The sequence below is a fragment of the Mytilus galloprovincialis genome, chromosome 4 (assembly GCF_965363235.1).
Source record: "Mytilus galloprovincialis chromosome 4, xbMytGall1.hap1.1, whole genome shotgun sequence".
Classification (NCBI taxonomy): Eukaryota; Metazoa; Mollusca; class Bivalvia; order Mytilida; family Mytilidae; genus Mytilus; species Mytilus galloprovincialis.
The window spans coordinates 7,141,206-7,162,399 of record NC_134841.1 but is presented as its reverse complement, the minus strand read 5'-3'; the positions used below and the strand labels follow the sequence as shown (position 1 = coordinate 7,162,399).

The following is a 21,194-nucleotide window of genomic DNA, read 5'->3' as shown; positions in this document are numbered from 1 at the left end:
TTTATTTTTAATTTCATTAAAGTTGCAACAATTTTTCATTGTAAAGTAGGAAGAGCTAGAGAAATGTAAAGTATAGTTATTTTAGTAAAATACGGTATGCGTTCCGGAAATGAATTCCATACCCGTCATTGACACAAGTTTACTTTATACCCATTTAATCAAGTATGCGTTTATAGATAGCCAAATACACATTAGAAATTAAGAAGTAATTGGATAAATTCAAAAAGTAGGACGCGGTCAGAAATTGATATCGTATGATAACATCGCCTCATACATGAAAATAAAACAGAAGGCACAATGGCATTAACAAGATTTCAGGTGTCAGTCCTTTCAGCATGTTTAGCATTTCCCATTCTACTGTTGATGAAAGTAATTGGTGGAGTAGACAATGCAGCAGCAATATTTGCAGTAGGCGTCGTGTCTCTGCTTGTTGTTTTCCTGGTACCTCGGTTGTATTTCAGTGACGGTCCACCGAAACATGACCCTTTTTACAATGGTAAATATTCCTGCTCTCAAAATGAGATTTTTTTCATTTAACGGTTTCATGTCGTTGTGTGGGGGTCTCATTTGGTGGTTCTGATCCCGGATCCCACTTAGTGTTTTGTCAGATTCCCGTATCCCACTTACGCTATGTACATAAGCATATTCTCATTTTTTGGTAATTTCCCGTGTCACGCTAGACATCATTTCCCGTTTACATGGCACAATAATTTTTTTTATTTCACGTATCACGCTTACGAAAAATCAGCAATCCCAGGTCACGCTTAGACCCTAATTAGACCCTAATAAAATCCACTTGTGCCACCTTGAGGGTAGTATTGAGACGAGGTCCCCAATTACCGTAGAAAAATCAATAAAAAACAAAAAAAAAACGGGAAAATTTCCAGAATTTTTTCATTCTACTAATGAACTCAAAATCGTTAACTTTTTTTTCTGACTTTTTTAAATCCCGCATCAGCGCAGAAATCTACTTCCTATTCCGGTCTTGTTTACATGAGACTTTGAATAAAATATATATTTATCAGTCTAGTAAAATATAGGAAGGAACTCAATGTACCAATTCATTATTAATAATTGTTTGATATGAAAAAAACGTTACCTGAACAGCGTTTCTTTGTTTACATTGAATATGACGTGATAATTAAAATAAGGTCACAACTAAAATGTAAGGCGATGTAAGGCGTCAGAGAAAAAAAATAATACATGTAGCCTTTCAAAACGTCATAATTATTTGGACTTCTGCAAGTTCTGCAAGTTCTAGTATTTTATTTAAGATACAGGAACTTTAAGAAAAAAAATATGTTTGTTATTTTGGCTTTCCTGAATTCCATAGTTTCTTATTACGTAAGCAAACGTTTTTTTTTCTCTTAAGTTAAATTAATATAGCAGACGAAATAATTTTGGAAGAGAGCACAAGGAAGTAAAGGGGCAGAGTTATGGGATGGATGGAGTTACAAGACAGGCAGACTTAAGGGACATGACTATTTTTTCTAGCACTTGTTATTTCAAATCAGTTTTGTCACTTAGATTTGAAATGTTGATAACTTTTTCAGGTCACAGAATTTTAATTATTATATCTTATAATTATTTGAATTTTGAAATTATAAGCTCCATCATCATGGAGTCTCCATGGAATTGTGGCTATGCTTAAAAGTTGTCTATCATTACTACATGTACATGAAGAACAATGCAGCTCATGTTTGTTAATTTCTACATTTCAGTTTGGAGTATTTTCCTTTTTGCTTCTTTAGTGGATACCACTGTTGCCTTAGAGAATGATGGTTACATTGGGAAGTACATGCATTTCTACCTTCTGCAGGGAGAACCTTATCTGAAAACTCCTTTTGGAACTATGATCAACTACTGGGATGGTACCATACACTTTGCTTTGGTTTTATTTATTCTGTCAAGGAAAAGTTATGAGTAAGTCTAAGCTTGGCCTATCATCAAGTGTCACTTCATCATGTCTGCATCAACTCGGTTGAGTAAGAGTAAAGTAATTATTTTTTTTCATTTCTTTCAGCAATATCTTGGAATTAAAGATTCTTTGAACAGGAGATTATACATTTACCCTCTATTTAAATTTTAAAAACATGTATACATGTACATTGTACATGCTTTCAGTTCATTACAATAATCAATACAGTCAAGCAAAGGGTGATTCAGATCTTGATAATTATGTGTCTGATACCAGATGTTGGCTTGTCATGTGCTTGTAGATGTTTTGTTTTGCTGTTTAACTGCATGGTTCTTTGAAATTTCCAACTTCTCCCTGATTCATCATGCTCATAGTGATTATTGTTATACATTCTATATGTCATGAGACCAATTGAACTTTATTCAGGAGAGGTCTCACTGTACTCCATATATATCCTGTATATATAATATATGTTGTGTTTGCATGCATTGTGAATTTCTGATCATATTACCTAACCTTTGATGTGGTTGTACTTATCAATATCACAGACTGTATCTGCTTGTAACATTTAGTTCTGTATCTCTTCTTTAACTACAGTACTCATCATGGTCATGTATTTCAGATCATCAAATATTTTTTTTCTACTGGCTATTGTTGATTTGGAAATTATTTCTTATAATTGAGATTGGGGTTCTCTAGTTACCATGGTCACTTACAATAAACTCCTCTTTTCCATTGTTAAGTACGTCTACACAATAACTTTGTCTAAAAGTTGTCTATCAAATGATTTTAATTAAAATTTGATAAAATGTGAACTATAGGTACATATGACTTATGCAACTGCATTCCAGTTTTGAAGTTGTATATATCCAACATGTCCACATGGTCCAACTCAAAAGAAGCATAAACATTCACATTTTGAAATCTGTGCATCTACATTGGAATTAACATCAGTTGTTTCTATGTTTATATTACATGCTGAAAAGTTAAATTATGCATGAAAATTGGGTTTACTGTTTTATATGAAAATTGCATGTACATTTTTACTTCTGGTTGTTCTAGGACATGTAGGAGCAGATTTGGTTAAAAGAAAAACGCCTCTTCATGGGTGATCTTCATGCATGATCTTTTCTTCATGGGTGATCTTCATGGGTGATCTTTAGTATGATCTTTTCTTCATGTGTGATCTTCATGGGTGATCTTTAGTATGATCTTTTCTTCATGTGTGATCTTCATGGGTGATCTTTAGTATGATCTTTTCTTCATGTGTGATCTTCATGGGTGATCTTCATGCATGATCTTTTCTTCATGTGTGATCTTCATGGGTGATCTTCATGCATGATCTTTTCTTCATGTGTGATCTTCATGGGTGATCTTTAGTATGATCTTTTCTTCATGTGTGATCTTCATGGGTGATCTTCACGCCTGATCTTTTCTTCATGTGTGATCTTCATGGGTGATCTTTAGCATGATCTTTTCTTCATGTGTGATCTTCATGGGTGATCTTTAGTATGATCTTTTCTTCATGTGTGATCTTCATGGGTGATCTTCATGCATGATCTTTTCTTCATGTGTGATCTTCATGGGTGATCTTCATGGGTGATCTTTAGTATGATCTTTTCTTCATGTGTGATCTTCATGGGCAGGGTTCTCACTAAGGCGAGTCCATGAGTCCTGGACTCATCATTTTCAAAACTAGTGAGTCCACAGATGCATCAAGATAGAAATATATTGTATAAAATAAACACAGTTAAATACAAATATCATCATTTTATAGCAAAAGTTTAAAAGAAATCTGAATTTAATGTCATTTCATTGCTCTGTTAGGCCATGGAGACTTAAATATTACATTGTATTACAATACAATATCTTCTCCTTTCTGTTGGACTCACCATGGCCAAAAATTACGAGTCCCTGGACTCGCCTTCAAAAATCCTTAACAAGAACCCTGATGGGTGATCTTCATGCCTGATCTTTGTCTGTATATGGTCTGTACCCTCACAGTATGTTTAGTTTTTGGGGAAAGACGGCTTCAAGCCGTCAATTCCCTAATGGGGTTGGCCAGAGTATCATTCCCTCACGTCAATCATTTTGTTTTGATAGTTTGGAAACCCCTCAAAATGTCATACTGAAATTGATTACAAGGAGAACAGATTGATTTTAAATACATTTTTTACACATTTCCCTTCTGTTTCTCGTGAAATTATCGTATATTGAGCTTTCCCGTACACTATATACGTTTCTTTTACAGTCCGGAAAATCAGTATTACGAAATATTCTAAATATATCTAACCTAGTGACGTCATTGTTGGAATGCCACACTACACAGGGATATCCTTTATTCATTATAAAAATCATTCACAGTATTTGTATACTAATTAAAAATCCGTATTTGTTAAATGTAAACCTAATGATGTTTGCTGAGGTGTAGATGATTCACACACCAACATGCAATGCTTTAATCTGAGGCTATAATCAGATAATTTGTAGGTCAACTTTCGCGGTAAACAATGTCAATGGGGATACATGAGATTGGGGAGAGAAACGTCAGTTTTCATTGTTTCTGTAAAGTTCTGTTTTTAGAATCTTCCTCCAATTCAGGAGCACCTCAATTGATGAATACTTATATACTAAAATCAAAGTAAATGTTTCTGAACACTTAAAATGTGACAGTTAGTATATGATAAGTAGTCTTCTATATAAAAAAAAATTGTGTACCAACATAATTATTGAAATGGTTAAAAAAAAAATAAAAAAAATAAAATGTTGCTTTTTGTAGTTTATACCTATTGAGATTGGGGAGAGCAACTGCAGTTTTCATTCTTTCTGTAAAGTTATGTTTTTAGAATCTTTCTCCAATTAAGGAGCACCTCAATTGATGAGTAATTACTCACTAAAATTAAAGTTAATGTATCTAAACACTAAAAATGTCACATTAAGTATATATATGATAAGTAGTCATCGATTAAAAAATAATTTTGCGTACCAACATAATTATTGTAGTGGTCATTTTTTTTTTTTGTCTTTTTTTTTTTTTTTAAATATTGCTTTTTGTAGTTTAAAGCTATTTATTCATGAATTTTACAGATATATCAAAATGTGGGATCTGGAAACAAACTTCACACAGCTTATATGAATCATATTTGATTTTATAAGTACATGTATTCCTGTGATGAGAGTTGTAACTGGGAACTTTATCAATGGAAAATTAAAACTGAATAGATTTTTCAGTCCTCACTTTCTTGAGAATACTGTCACAAAAAAATGAGAAAGGTCTTAGCCTGCCCTTCAGTTGTACATAATTAAAATTCTAAAATATATTGTAGTAGTTGTTTAATTCAATTGAATTTTTGATAATTAACTCCTAACTTTAATCAAATGTTTTGATTTAGAAGGTGCAGATCTCATTGGTCCAAATTGTCTCTATGATGAATTCTTGACTAAGGAAATGAAATAACAATAAACAACAATTAGTTTCATTATTGTCAGCCTTTCTATATGTTCTAGCTGTTCTTTTGTTCATTCTTTGTATGTAGACTATCAAAAGATACCCCCCTAAAAATTGAAACAATGGCCGTCTTTTCCCTCAGAGCTCTTCAGCTCTTTGATTTACATACATGTATTGTGCATAAAAAGAAAATTTCTTTGTCTTGAGTAGAATTATATATGAGCTTGAACATATTAAATCCAAACTCAATATTTTTTGTAGCATGGAGCATTCTTTTGTTTTCCTCCATGGTTGATGTAGTTATTGCCCTTGAGAATGATGGTTATCTCGGTAGATATCTACATTTCTACCTCTTGCAAGGGGAACCTTACCTGAAAACCCCACATGGGACCTCCATTTGTTATTGGGATGGTTCAGTACATTTTGCATTGTACATGTTTATCATGTCAAGAAGTAGTTATAAGTAAGTATATATATTAAAGTGTACAACATACAAAACCAGATGTACCTTTTATGAGAGGAATTATTTCAGTTCTGAAACTATTTCATAAAAAGCTTTGAATCCTTTATACATGTTATAATTGATATTTCTGTTGAACTGCATTTTACCTCAATATAGATTAAACTGGGCTTTTGGAAACTCTTTCCTTAGTTTATTTTCAAGGGTATCTGCCTATTTGGAAGTCCATTGGTTGCAAAAACTTTTGACTATTGAATTCTTGTTAAAAGTTTCTCAGCAATAAAGTCCCTTTTCCTTCCTAAAACAGTTGTGATTGGAGACTTCTATGTCCATTTTATTATTCTGTTTTGGACTCTTTCATGATGTTAGATCTTTAAATTCTGAATACATGTTGATAAACTAGAACAGGATTTGTTTATGACCAAATACATTGTACTGGTAATCTGATAGGAAAAATACAGTTTTGTGGATGATGAATTAAACTTCTTCATAAGCAGACATTTTGCATGTTGTAAATATAGTTGTGTGATAAAAAATGTTACACATGGAAAAGGTATAGATATGCATGAAAAACATGAAATTCAAAATGATTTTAAGATGCACAGGAATTGTTTGAAAAAAAGCTGATTACATGTGTACTAATGTTACAGCATGAAAAAAAAATGGAATAAAAATTTCAAGCATGGTACTGTAAATTCAGAAATTCTTGTGTGCTTTTATTATTGCGATTTTGTCATTTTAGACTGTGATTTTAATTTTTGCAATATTGAGAAAAATCCATTTAAATCATACAAAAAATTTCAAAATGCAAGTTAAAATTATTACGATTACAATGTACATGATGAATAACCCTGTCGCTTTTTTGCAATAATAAAAACATTTCAATAATTCCTGAATTTACAGTGAATGAAAATAAACCCTTTAACAACCTATTGTTGAAATGTCTTGGTAGTAAAATTGCTTGAATAGAACACTGCAACACAACTATTTATACATTTCCTAACTAATGATATCATTCATATTTTACTGATCATAATGTAGATTTGTTTTTTAGTATTTTATCAAATAGAATCATTTTCATAACAGCGTGGACAACTACAATACTTATGTTGGTAATAAAACTGAATCTTTTACCTTTAATAAAGTCATTGAGTAAAGTACATGCAGGTGCCATGAAGAAAAAAAGAAAGTATTTACTGTGGATTCATTTATTTTCGTGGGTATCAATTTCGTGGATTGTGGAAAACTTGCATTTTCGTGGAAATTTGATTTCGTGGTTTTGCCAATCTCTGCATACAAAGACTATAGAAAATTTGAAATTCGTTGAACATTTGAATTTGTGGTTCACCTGTTCCCACAAAACCCACGAAAATTGGTATCCAACGAATAATAATGAATCCACAGTAAGTATTCAACATTTAAATCAACACACAAGGTACCTGTTTAGTCCTCTGCTAGTAATTCATATTATTTGATAGAGGCATTTAGATCCTTTGGCGACCCTACAGTTTAAATGTCTATAATACATGCAATATGACGAGGTGTGCGCTCACCTTATTTGACGTCACATACCACACCTTCTTATATGTTTTAGAATGAAGCAACTATAATTTGATAGATTACCTATATTGTTACATTGCTGTCTTCATCTTCATCAACAATGATCAAAGACATGAAAGATGACAAATGAATTCTACATTGCATGCAATGACATTGATATTACAGGTATTCTATTTATTTTTGTACCAAATGTATAGAATGATTTTACTCTACGATTGATTTTAATTTCAGTGAAGAATATAGACTTGCATGTTTGTACTGGTGTGGTTCTATCATAAACAGTGTAGCTGTACTGGTACCTGGAGGAGCCATAGGTATTTTGAAATTATTTAGATTTAAATTGAAAATAATGTTTTCCTGGTGTTTTTCTTAGAAATATTTTGAAATATTAGGGATACATTAAATGGAGGTTACCTCATGAATATTAAAGGTTGGGGACTTAAATAGAGTAATTGGGAATTTTGAATTTAAAGAATGAGTTAATAGTTAGCTAGCTATCAATAGTCCTAAAATTACAAAACAAATTAAAAACAATTCAAATCAGAAAACAAATGGTGTTATTAATTACATTATGTATGTACCAAACAATAAGCAAAAAACAACTACGAAATTCGGCATCAAATGACAACCACTGAATGGTTACTATATATGTTATTATTTATGTCTTATGTTCCTTAAGTTCAGGTTTCAAGCATTGTATTTAGTGTCATGTTTAAACTGTTCACTTTGTACAAAGTCTGTATTTAGTACTTTCAGTTATGATATACTTGCTTTGAATGAAATCTTTGCTGTTTCTACTAGTACATAACATTTCACAAACAATTATTATGATGGTACTTTTCTACAGTGTTGATTAAACACAGTTTAACAGTTTAAGTTCTAAAATTAGCTATCAACATCTATAAAGTGAAATTGAAACCGTTTCTTTGTTGTGTAAGACACCTGAAGACTGAATGTTGACCTCTAGTTGTCTGGTACTTTTTGTCATTGTCTCATTATGCTTGATTTGAAAACACCTTTTATAGAACTTGTTGGAATCTCACAAGATTCTTAATTAAATGATGATTTTTCTTTTTTATTCTTGCAGGGAAATATGGTCCAAAATGGTCTATTCTCCTGAATGTGCCTTATGTAGTTATACCATTATACATCCTATTCAAAGTATTGAGTTCTCATTCGGTAAGTTTACTGTGTAAATAAAAACATTCTATGGAAAATGGCAATGGAAGCAATTCTAAATCCATATTTCTTGTCAGATTTTAACACATTTTAATCAAAGGTGTATGTTAGCAATTTTATGTCTAAGTCAATGTTTTATAATCAGTTTTGCAGATATTTTCAACTACTTTTACTGGAGTTTTGCAACTACTTTTACAAGAAAAACATGGTAATTGTTTGGTTGTATGAATGAAGTAGCATGCATTTAATTAATAAATTAATGCTGGTGGACATGAAAATGCCTTGTGTTGCACTGATAATTGACTAATATTTTTGAGTAAAAGGTCCTATCAATGATATTTAAAATATTTGCCAGTAAGACCAAACGAAAAATTTATGAATTGCAGATAAATATATATTTGAATTATTGCCCTTGGACAGATGAAATATGTTCATTGTTGTTGGACATTGGAAAAATGTTATTTTATTTTGAAAATAAAGATTTGTTCACATTTTAATTTCGAAAATGGTTTTTGTCAACATGTACCCTGTGACATTTTTCTAGGGGAAGTGAATATCATCATTTCACACATAAACGTTTGCTACTATTATTTAGCACAAGTTTTGAAAAAAGGCATACAAATGTATAATATGCAAAGTGTTGAAATAAACTACAATTATTTTTTAGGCGAGCAGGAGAAATGTATTGACATCCATAGGGACCAGAGTGAAAAAAGGACCAGTAGAAATGTTGTTTATTCTTTTCTTTGCCACTTGCATTGTAGTTAATGCATTCAGAGCTGCTGTAAGTAATTGTAGTGAGAAATTTAAAAGAAATCATTATGTTTTTAAAGGCAGTGCTTTAAGGCCTGACTTTCAAGTCATGAGGTTCATCTTTTCATACGCAATCTATGCAGGGGGTCTTTTGGCCAGAAATAGATCCGGAAATGTTCGAATTTCTCCTCTTCTTTTTATGGTATGATATGGTTTTTGTTTTTTTCATTTACATTGGGGACTAAAGAAACGATCAGTGTGTATTGTTCGTTTTATAGAACTTGTTATTAATGTGTATTTTGCATTATAAGCAGTCAACCTGACTACAAACTATCATTATTTGTATTCCGTGTGGAAAGAGGTCGGGTCAATTTCGAGTGTTATCTGACATCTAAAGATTTTTTAATTAGTTCAGACGTTGATATAACAATGAAAAGTCGACTGAACATGATTAATATTGCATCTTCTATAATTCAAAGCGGAATTCAGTTTATAAACGAGAAACCGTAAAGCGTTTTCAATTTCGGTATTAGTTATGTATGTTGTCTACGTATTATCTTGGTTCCCGGTACTACGTTCCGGGTATTAGCTATTTGATCTATCTGATGTGTAACATTACGATCAGGTACCAGCCAATCTACGTGTGTATGTGTACATGATTTCCCGCCAAAATGACCGACTTACAGCTATGGAAAAATAGTCCATAAACGTCCGTATAATGATATGCAAATTCATAATTAATCGTAACTTTTTTATCTTTAATAAATATTACAAAATGGATTCCACAAAATTGAAAATAGCATTATTTTACGAGGATTTCTAATATTTTTTTCACTTCCGGGCGCAGTAATACGTATGTTTTGAAGAAATTGACAAAGTGAATTGAGAAGGAAACGGATAGATATACGTCCTTGCTATCAGGTAAAACAATTTAAATGTACAGAAAAAACACATTTACTTCACACAAATAGTACAGGCTTAAGCATTTTATTGTCTTATACACGACTGTAGTCTAGTGTTTAAACGACGGCGGTGACCTACAAGGTACGGGTCATACTGGGTCAAGTCTAAATATGTAAACATATCCACGTGCTATTAGGTAGAAAGCATCGTAATGCAATATCTACAATTTTTTCCTCCTTTATACATCGTTTAACCAGATATATTTCTCTTTCAAATACACTTAAACACGGGTTGTATGTACGTATCTTTTCTAGTGTTTTCTTGTCCTTATTAAAGTTCATTTGTTGATGTTTAAATATTTTTGAACGACTGAACACAGGAGTGAATGAATGCAACAATTATATATACTGAAGACTTGGGCTGTACAATGATAGTGTACGTATATCATACTGATAATTATTCTAGCAGTAATTATGTTAATTTAGGATGTAATGACAGGAATTCATGAGCTATGCCTCAGGCTTTCTGAAAAAATATCAATGACAATGTAAACAGGAACAAAACATTGACACGAATGATGCTCTCTTCTATGTTATAGTTATTTAGGTATGTGTGTTGCACAAGTTTCAAAAAAACTTAAGTTATAAAACTTTTTTTCAGGGCACAAACCCACTTTAAAGAGACTTGTCTACTGCCATACCCATCCTATTTTCATGCACCATTTGCAAGCAAGAGACTGAATGGTTTGCAAAATTAAAAATCAGGACGGTGTCCAATTAAACCAAAAGAACTAAACTGGATGAATATTGTAGGAGAAATCTAGAGGAAAGTTTTGATTTGTGAAATTGGTTTTCCTGAAAAGTCATTCATCCTAGCCTGCAGAAAGGAACTATAACTGTCCACCACCAACTGACGAGCTAATGTTGAGCTTCACATATGGAATTACTCATATACCATCAATGTCTATGTTTTCAGCACAGATTTCACAAGTTATGACACAGCTGTGCTTTTTTTTTATACCTGTTAAAGAGTTGTATACTAAATTTTATTTTTTTATCAATAAATATATCTTGTGTCATTTAAGAACTTGTATTTTGCCAAAAGATGCATACTAGTGAATGAAAGTGGTGCAGTTTATTTTGCTTTGGTATATAGAATTGAATTACAATTGTTCATGTTATTGGAATGCATATAAAAATAAGGAGATGTGGTACAATGTATATACATGATATTTAGTGAGTTTATCAAGCAAAAGTGAATAAGAAATAGGTATAAGCAGTTACAGGTACTACTGTACAATCTCAAACAATGAGAAAAACTCATACCGTAAAGAGAATTTCATATTTACAAGTAAGTTTTGTTTTTGCGTTGAATAATTTTCTTCTATTGTTTTAATTGCAAATATGGGAAGTGGTTAAAATGCTAATGAGACAGCTGTTATGGCCACAGAGCCTTAATTGAAAACTTCTTTTTCATTCATACCGGTAGATTTTGCCTGGAGTTAGAAACATATCTGCCAACTTTTCAAAATGCACATGGGGGGTTTTACGTGAAAGATGGTTCATATAGTCATACAAAACCTTCAAGGGGGCCTTCAAATGGAAGCAGGACAAGTCGCCCCACTGGCTAATCGCCCACTTTTAAAAAAAACCGCCACAAACTGATTTATCAAATCGCCCCACATGTGAAATTGGTTAAATCATGTTAAATATTACTCCTGCCAACCCGCCCTACTTATAAAAAAACGGTAATATTTAGATTAATATATATATATATATATATATAATTAAAAATAAAAACTCACACCACTTTAATGAAAACTAATCTACAAAGAATACAAACAAACCGAAAATTTATTTAATTACTATTATTGATATACTGAAATTATAATTCTAAAAAAAAAATGTATTGTTGAAGAATAACTAAGTTTTGAAGCTTAGTTATTTGCATAACAATTGAAAAGAAACCTGTTAATTGTATCATAATGCAATATAAGGAATTTAACTTATATTCAACGGGATAACATCTTTTTCCATAAGTGGGGAGAGTTGGCATTACTAAATTCATCCTGGTTAAAAATATATTTATCTAGATTTCACCGATTTCCATTAGGTGGGACAAGTAAGCAGGAGTAATATTAACGGAATTTAACTTATATATAACGGGATAACATCTTTTTACATGAGTGGGGCGAGTTGGCATTAGTAAATTCTTCCTGGTTAATAATATATTTATCTAGATATTATCGTTTTCTATTAGGTGGGGCAAGTTGGCAGGAGTAATATTAAGGGATATAACACATTTCACAAGTGGGGCGATTTGGTTATCCAGGTTGGGGCAGTTTTTTTTTTAAAGTGGGGCGAGTTAGTGAAAAAGTGGGGCTATTTGCTAATGGGGCGATTTGTCATGGATTCCCTTCAAATATATTCTAATGTGGTTTTTGGCTTCTTCATGCATAAACAAGCTCATTGCCATTGTTGAATTGTTTTCTTTAAAATAGTCGACAAAATTGCTCTTACAAAATTTCCATTTGGGAGCCTCGAGCTCGATGGGGGAAATACTCTGCAAATACTGACAGTTGGCAGGTATGGTCATCAAAAAAGTTGCTGTGTTACTATGTACATTTACCATTATGTTACTTGATGTTCTTGCTATACACACAGTACAGAGACTAGTCAATCTTTGTGAACTATTTTTTATGGGAGTCATAGAATATGCGTATACAATCAATAATTAAAAATAGTCTATTTATATTGAAAAGGAAAAGTTCTTATATGTCTAAAGAAGAGGGACGAAAGACACCAAAGGGACAGTCAAACTCATAAATTTAAAGCAAACTGACAAGGCCATGGCTAAAAATGCATTTCATGGCGAGGCACAGAAAATATACTGTATACAGTAGACTATAGATATAGGTGAACTAGGTACAAAAGAACTCTAAATCTTAAATTCTACAAACCACCTCTGTTCTATGGAAGATAATGATATAACTGGACTAGAAATACACACAACCTGTAATTAACTGCCTTTACAGCGCTTTCGCGCTTTGATTATTATTTTGGTTTATAGCCTAATGGGATGCATAATAGTGACAACAAAATGATATTCCTGTCTGCTTACTTTAAATCTCCTCATTTGTATAATGTGAATATGGAAAAGATATGAATTTCTTACAATTTGTTTGGGTTTGAAAGAAACACATAAAATTAAATGAATCTATAATATTTAACTACTTAAAAAATAGAATTATTTAAATTCTTTCTGTTTTATCTGCAGGTAACCTTAGACTGTAAACATGATATGGCAAAGAACTACCTCAAAGACTTTGAACCCTTCTTAGCTGAAGATACATCTTTTCCAAAGATGCAGGTAATAAAATTGTTAATAATTGAACTAAAAATCAAGTTTCTTTGCCTTAACTTAAAAAATGTTTTCAGTATGAATTGGCATTGTCAGCTATCCTATTGAAGGTCAGTGGTTTTCTCTGGGCACTCTGGCTTCCACCACCAAATAAAAACTTGACCACTACGAAAAAGTCCAAAAGTGGCCTTAAAATACCAACAATCAATCAATCAGTATGAATTGACATCCTTTTTAATTTAAAACTGACAGCTCACATTTCTGATGTACTAAAATGATTCTTCACCTTTGTTAGTAACTATAATACCATAAATGTTACGACATGAAGGAGGAATAAGGGAATAGAGGGTTCTTGAAAGTGATAGATTCTGGTGTTGACTTAGCTGATACTTTGATGGTTAATTTATCTTGCTGATGATGTTTTTGTTGTCTGTGCTGTATTGAAAAATTTTGTAACGTAAATATTTGTATTATTATTATTCTTCCAAAACATCAAGTGCCATAAAAGATAGAATTCTTTGGTGCTCTGCATTTGCACCAGTAAGAAAATTGACAGCAAAAATAAGAGATAAGTTGAAGAGACTCCAGAAAATAACTGTTGTTTGCGTAATAAAATATATTAATCAGAGGTCAGTGTCATCATACACTGGAGTAAGTCTGTTCTGACACATTTCTTGTAAGCAATGATCTGGATGCACTCGTAACAGGAGTTTTCGTTCCCCATTTAGGTGGATATCATATTCCTCAGGAATATCTGTAGGGGAAAATCTAAGATTTTTGAAAGGGGAGCATAATTCCAGATAAGAAGGGAGGCAAAAAAAAGTTTCTAACACCTCTGCATGTGCAATAAATTAACTACAATATTTCTAATACAACTGAAAGAGAGTGTCTTGAATTGTATAACAAAAGATAATAATTTGTATCAGTGGATTTTCTCTATAAGAACTTAAAATGAAATGTTATTGTCGTATCCTTAAATGTAGAAATGCTAAAAGATATTTTTAATTTTCTTGATAGATAGGTTTATCTATTCATCAAACCAGAGACAATCTTCAGTCACCAACATTTTACTTTTATTTTATTCATTCTTTTCTTCCCATAGTATGCATAGTCAATTATATTTTTTACTTTCCCTATTTACTTCATTAAAGATATTAAGATCCATTGTTTTAAGTATCACTCCTAAAAAAAGCATGTAAAAGGAAAAATTAGTAAAAAACAATATGTTTCTAATCCTTAAGTACTTCTGTTTTAATATATAAAGATCAATTGTTTTAGTTTACACTCCTTAAAAGCATGTCAAAGGAAGAATTATTAAAAAATAATTATTTCACTTTTTTCCCCCTTGTTTTGTATAAATGTTAAAAGTGACATTAGTTAAAAATCTGTAAATATTTAAAACATTTAGCAATCATTTGAACGTGTCTCCCTTTCTATATATATGGTAGTCAGCATTGACTAGAATGGTTTGTTTTTGGGGTACACTTCTTGGTTCCACAACTCTTTTCATCACTTCATTACAATTTTATTGAAGTATGGACTTTGCCATAGCTTTATTTAGGGAACTCATCTATATACGGGTGCAACATGTGGAGCAGGATCTGCTTACCCTTCTGTAGCACCCGAGATTGCCCCCAGTTTTTGTTGGGGTTCGTGTTGTGCAGTCTTTAGTTTTCTATATTGTGTCTTGTGTACTATTATTTGTCTGTTTGTTTTTTTGGGGAAAGATGGCTTCAAGCCATCAATCCCCTATGGGGTTGACCAGAGTGACATCCCCTCACATCATTCATTTTGTTTTTATAGTGTGGAAAACCCCCTAACAAATCTTACTGAGATGATGAGAAAGAGACACACAAATGAATAGATTGACTTTAAACACTTTTTAACACATTTCCCCTCTGTTTCTCTCGAAATTATTGTATCTTGATCTCTCCTCTACACTATTTACGTTTCTTTTACAATCTGGAAAAATCAGTATTACGAGATATTCGAAATATATCCAACCAACATTATATTTTATAGTGACGTCATTGTTGGAATGCCACACTACACAGAAGCAGGGATATCCTTCACTGGTTATTTAAATCATTCTCAAAGATCGTGCACTAATTTAAAAAATGGTATTTGTTAAATTTAAAGATAACCAGTTTGCTGTAGATGATTCAAACATCAACAAGCAATACTTTAATTTGTAGGTCAACAACTTTCAAAGTAAACAAAGTCCTAAGGATACATGAGATTGGGAAGAGAAACGATTTTTTTTCATTTTTTTCTGTAAAACTGTTTTGAGAATCTTCCTCCAATTCAGGAGCACCTCAATTGATGAGTAATTATCCACTAAAATAAACACTTAAAATGTGACATTTAGTAAATGATTAGTAGTCTTCCATTAAAACTAAATTTTGTGTACCAACATAATCATTGTAATGGTAACCAACAAAGATTAAATTACAAATTTTGCATTTTGTAGTTTAAACCTATTTATTCATGAAATTTACAAATATTTCAAAATGTAGGATTTGAAAACAAGCTTCACACAGTTTACATCAATCATATTGTTTTTTATTAGTACCTGAATCCCTGTGATGAGAGTTGTAACTGGGAACTTTATCAATGGAAATTTAAAACTGAATAGATTTTTCAGTCCTAACTTTCTTAAGAAAAAAAATTAAAATCTTAGACATGTTAGAGTACTGTCACAAAAAATGGAAAATGGCCCTAGCCTGCAGTTCAGTCGTACACTATTAAGATTTCAAAAATATTGTAGTTGTTGTTAAATGACAGAATTCAGTTGAATTTTAGATAATTAACTATCAACTTTAATCAAATGTTTAGATTTAGAAGATGCAGATGTCTTCCATTGGTCCAAATTGACTCCTAAACTAAGGAAACGAAATTACATTAAACAACAATTGATTTCAATATTGTCAACCTTTCTCTATATTCTAGCTGTTCTTTTTTTCGTTCTTTATATGAAGAGTATCAAAAGATACCCCCCTCCCCCCCAAAAAAAATGAAATAGAAACCAGGGCTGTCTTCCCCTCAGAGCTATTCAGCTCTTTGATTTTTTTATCAGAATAATATCACAGTTTCCTTTAGATATCTGCCATATCAAATCTAAGGGATGTGAGTAATTTCTTTGTTTGTACCTAAAAATCAAAATGTCATGTCATTGGTTGAATTTCCTTTGTTTGGAATGTTATTAGCCAATCAAAACGTTTCTGTATACACTTTGAAATTATTTACAGAATGCATTAGATTCCGAACTGTAAATTCATGTGGACACTACAGAAAACATTCATATCCTGTTCTCCTAAATCATAAATGCCTTATCAGAATTCAGCAAATTTCTATAGAATCTTTACCATATAATGTCATAGTGCATTATCTCTATTGATTTTGATCTCAATCATTTTTGGGGAGTTTCCTCTAGCATGTTGAGTAAAGTGTTGATTTTCCAAGGGGCATTGATGCTCATATTTCATCTCCTTTTATAGAGCTTTTAGTATTGAATTTTCTTTCTTTGGAAAGAGAAAACACTTAAATAATTATTTTTTTTAACCTAAAAGACAGTTTTCACATTGACAGTTGCTTTGTACTTCAGTGTGACATTATCACATTTACACCATGATGCCTTTAAATATAATTAGATAATCCTCATTCTTTATGGTTTACAAGGAAATCAGGTAAAATTGCAGAATAATCCTCTCCTAAATGATTGAAAGCATTCATTTAGCATTAACTTTAATATCATGGTTTGAATTAAAGTCACCCAATTATATATTGGAGGACCAATTTAAGTGTTAAGATTGAAAATGCCATAAATTAATTATGAGTGATGAAAAGAAGTTTGGTATTTTATTTCAGATGTTGGTATACCTGTTTTACTTCTTGCCTTATTATGTGTATGCCATCTATAGATTATTGTATCCTGGACCAACTAATGGTTTGATGAAAGATTTGGCTGTATTTCATGCTGGGGCTGCTGCACAGGTGAGACAAGACATTTTTATCATGTCCACAATGGGTCCCTATTGGATTTATATAAATTATATATTTTAGTATGTTTAAGTTTGTTTCTGAGAAAAAGAAAACTGTTGTATGATTGGTATTTCCATTTTAACTAAATATGACCTTCTTATCAAAGTTTCACTTTCATAAATGAAATTTCTAGGCTAATATTCATTTTACAAATATCAATTGAAGCAGATCTGGATCAAAATAGATTCAACATCCTTTATGACAAACAGGACATGGATTAAAATCCTATTGCTTATTTCCTTTTTTGATTGTAATAATTAGTTGGCTCCTTCCTATTGAGTCTACATTTTTCACTTGGCCAGATATGGAAGGATTTGCAATGATACATAAAAATTAATGCACATGATTTTTCAATACTTATAAAACTTAAAACAAGCATGTATTAACATCATACATTGTGTTTTTATTTTTGCAAATCAGATGCTGTTGCATTTTTCACATTTATATATAAACATTACATTAATTTCTTAATGTCTAGTATTTATATTACGATAAGGCAACACATTCTAAGGCATGTTCCAGAAAATACTATTTCCCCCAAGGGACAGCCCTTTTTTTAAACTCCTTCCACCCACAGAAATAAAAATAGATTAGAGCAACACTCCCTTTGTGTTTGGCATTTCAAATACAACCACCCACATAAAAGTTTTAAAAAATTGCTTTCCCTGGGGGACATGGTATTTTTGAGAACAGCCCTTACCTGCCTGCAAGCCATATTTTATCAGAAAAAAATGGAACAAAAAGCTAATCATTAACAATACAACAGATTTGATGAATAATTAAACATTATTTTGATGATTGAATGTTAATTGATATTGTGCAATACAGTCACAATAAATGAATAAAATTTACATAAATTATGTAGAGAGAAAAAAATGTTTTTTTTATTTATTTGAATACTTGAAATTTGTATTCCATATTTTCCTGCACCATAAAACAATTGTCGAAACATTTTACATTTAATTTGAAGTGAGACAAGTTATTGATATGATACACATTGATGTATTTTTATGATGAAGAATTATGAAGTGCATATCATGCATTGATACAGCGTTAAAAAAGAAATATAAATAATCATAAAAATGTATCATTGTCATTTCTGGGCTTTTAAATAGCTGACTATGTGGTATGGGCCTTGCTCATTGTTGAAGGCCGTACTGTGACCTATAGTTGTTAATTTCTGTGTCATTTGGTCTCTTGTGGAGAGTTGTCTCATTGGCAATCATACCAAATTTTATATACAGTAGTGAGTATTTCTTACTGTGTTTTAGGAAATATTCTGTATAGTTTACACATGTAACATTGGAACTATTATTTGTTCTAAATCTTTGATATTTTTTAAGGAATACTGACAAAACTAGCTGATATTAAAATTAAATCATCACTGATGATTCTTTATGTAGACAAAATGGCAGCTGTCAAATTTTAAATCCAGGTATCTATAATAAGTTTATGATAAAAATTAAAAAGAAACACTTTTGTTTTTTTGTAGGCCCAATTTGTGTACCTGACAACAGCCCAACACAGCAGGACAGCAGCCAATTATCGTATTCCATCTACACCAGCAGCCCAGTATTGTTTCTGGATTATCAACATTGCTTTACTTATTGTTCCACAACTGTTTGCCTACAGGTGTATATCAGGACCTAAGAGAACAGAGAAAATTACAGATGAATCAGTCAAGGAAGATAACTCTTCAAGGGATTCACCATACTATCTTAGAAAAAGAAAACAATGAACACGAATGACTCATATCAGATATTGTGTTTTTTTACCAGGTTTTATAGTGTAAATTTTTACCAGATTTTGTTATCTTAGCATAACATGTGTTTTAAATTTGAATTCTTTTTATATTATAGTTAGTTGTTTTCTTTAGTTGTGGTAATTTTTAGCATGGGACTGGTCTATACTTATGAAGTAAGAGTTTATTTGTTTTATTTTAAATTAGTTGACATTAATTTTATATTAGGAAGCTGTGACTTCAAAACAATATTAGTGACAGATACATTTCTTCTTTTCAAAATAAATGCAGGTGATAAATGATGTTTTGTATTTTGTATTTTCTTTTTAAGTTTTATTTAAAAAACAAAAACAATGAATTAACCTTTACAATTTCCATATTTTATTTAGCATATGACAATAAGGAATTTGAAATGAAAGAAAAAAAAGCAATTTTTAAATCTATTTATGGCAAATATTTTTTTTTTGAAAATGTTGAATGAAAGAAAAAAAATATGTGTCAAAATATATGGATAGTTTATTACTTGAAGTTGTGTAACTGTGATTTGACCAGGTCTATTTGATTTCATGTCATGGATTTCAAAAAAGTAAATCATTGTTTTACATGGATATGAATGATTTGTGTGATCAAATTGGTCAAATAAATGTCAGTGTTTTATGGTGGATTCCTTGTTTCTTTTTGAAATGTTGACATCCTTTATGTTTTTTATCACTGAACACACATAGGGCATGTGTAACCCATCTTCTGCTAAATGTCAATTTAGTGTTACATGAATATGTTTTCAACTTGCAACAAGTCAATTATACATTTTGAAGGTGTTTTATCTTATTTTGACCAATACAATAAAAAATATCGTATTTTAATTTTTTGTCTAAATGTTAGCCTATTTAAAATTGTGTACTTTGATAATGAAGACAATCACAATATATTTGATTATAGATACATTAATGGTCTAGATTATTGCTCAATTATAGAATGCAAGACATATCCCTATGCAATCAAAAGGGGAAAAAATGGGTTTGTTATGTACATTTTTTTAACAATATGTGCCAAATACATATTTTAGGACCATTTAATTCATAAAAATATCAGTAGTTGATCATACATTCGCATAATATTTAAAATTTTGAAAGCTTTAATCCATTCATTACATTTTTTAGATGGTTATCCTTTTCAGGGTTTTCATTGTGAATTGGATATGTTTTTATAAATTATGACTAAACCAATAAAGTTGACTACAGGAATGTACTTTCTTTAGTTGTTATTCATTGTTGTGTTTATAGATCTTATTATTCTTAAAACTACAGAAAGAAGTAGTTAGTAATATGTGTTAAAAGTAAAATCACAAAAATATTGAACTTCAAGTCCCTAATCAAATGGCAAAATCAAAAGCTCAAACACATCAAATGAACAGATAACAACTGTCATATTCCTGACTTGATACAGGCATTTTCTTATGTAGAAAATGGTGGATGAAAGCTGGTTTTATAACTAGCTATATGATGGTTTGAGAATCCATATAAATATCTGCAGGTATTGTTGAAATTTTATGTCATTTGATGTCAATAGGAATACCAATCATATGAAAGAAGGGCGAAAGATACCATAGGGACAGTCAAACTCATAAAAAATAAACTGACAATGCCATGGTTAAAAAATGAAAAGACAAACAAATAAATAATAGTATACAAGACACAACATAGAAAACTTAAGACATAACAACATGAACCCCACCAATAACTGGTATACTTTATCTCAAAAACTAACATGATTTTATCAACCAAAAATTTAATTTTGTAACTATTTATATGGCTCTCCAATAAGTTTGATT

General features: G+C 31.1%; 1 protein-coding gene and 1 long non-coding RNA gene across 4 annotated transcripts; both read left to right on the top strand.

The window, feature by feature from the left end:
* Positions 1 to 214: 214 nt before the first annotated feature.
* Positions 215 to 20,611, top strand: LOC143071247 (transmembrane 6 superfamily member 1-like). 3 transcript variants are annotated; one of them, XM_076245442.1, is made up of 8 exons: positions 215 to 496; positions 5,628 to 5,829; positions 7,618 to 7,700; positions 8,474 to 8,565; positions 9,233 to 9,349; positions 13,498 to 13,590; positions 17,449 to 17,574; positions 19,115 to 20,611. In XM_076245442.1, the coding sequence occupies exons 1-8, from the start codon at positions 298 to 300 to the stop codon at positions 19,358 to 19,360; spliced, it is 1,158 nt and encodes a 385-aa protein (XP_076101557.1). In that variant the 5' UTR covers positions 215 to 297; the 3' UTR covers positions 19,361 to 20,611. The 3 variants fall into 3 exon arrangements, with proteins under 3 accessions (XP_076101557.1, XP_076101556.1, XP_076101558.1); XM_076245441.1 differs by lacking the exon at positions 5,628 to 5,829 and adding an exon at positions 1,722 to 1,923 and having other exon boundaries at positions 217 to 496; XM_076245443.1 differs by lacking the exon at positions 215 to 496 and adding an exon at positions 1,790 to 1,923.
* Positions 10,090 to 11,299, top strand: LOC143071248 (uncharacterized). The gene is made up of 2 exons (XR_012976834.1): positions 10,090 to 10,239; positions 10,882 to 11,299. It is a non-coding gene; the product is annotated as an uncharacterized LOC143071248 (long non-coding RNA).
* Positions 20,612 to 21,194: the final 583 nt, after the last annotated feature.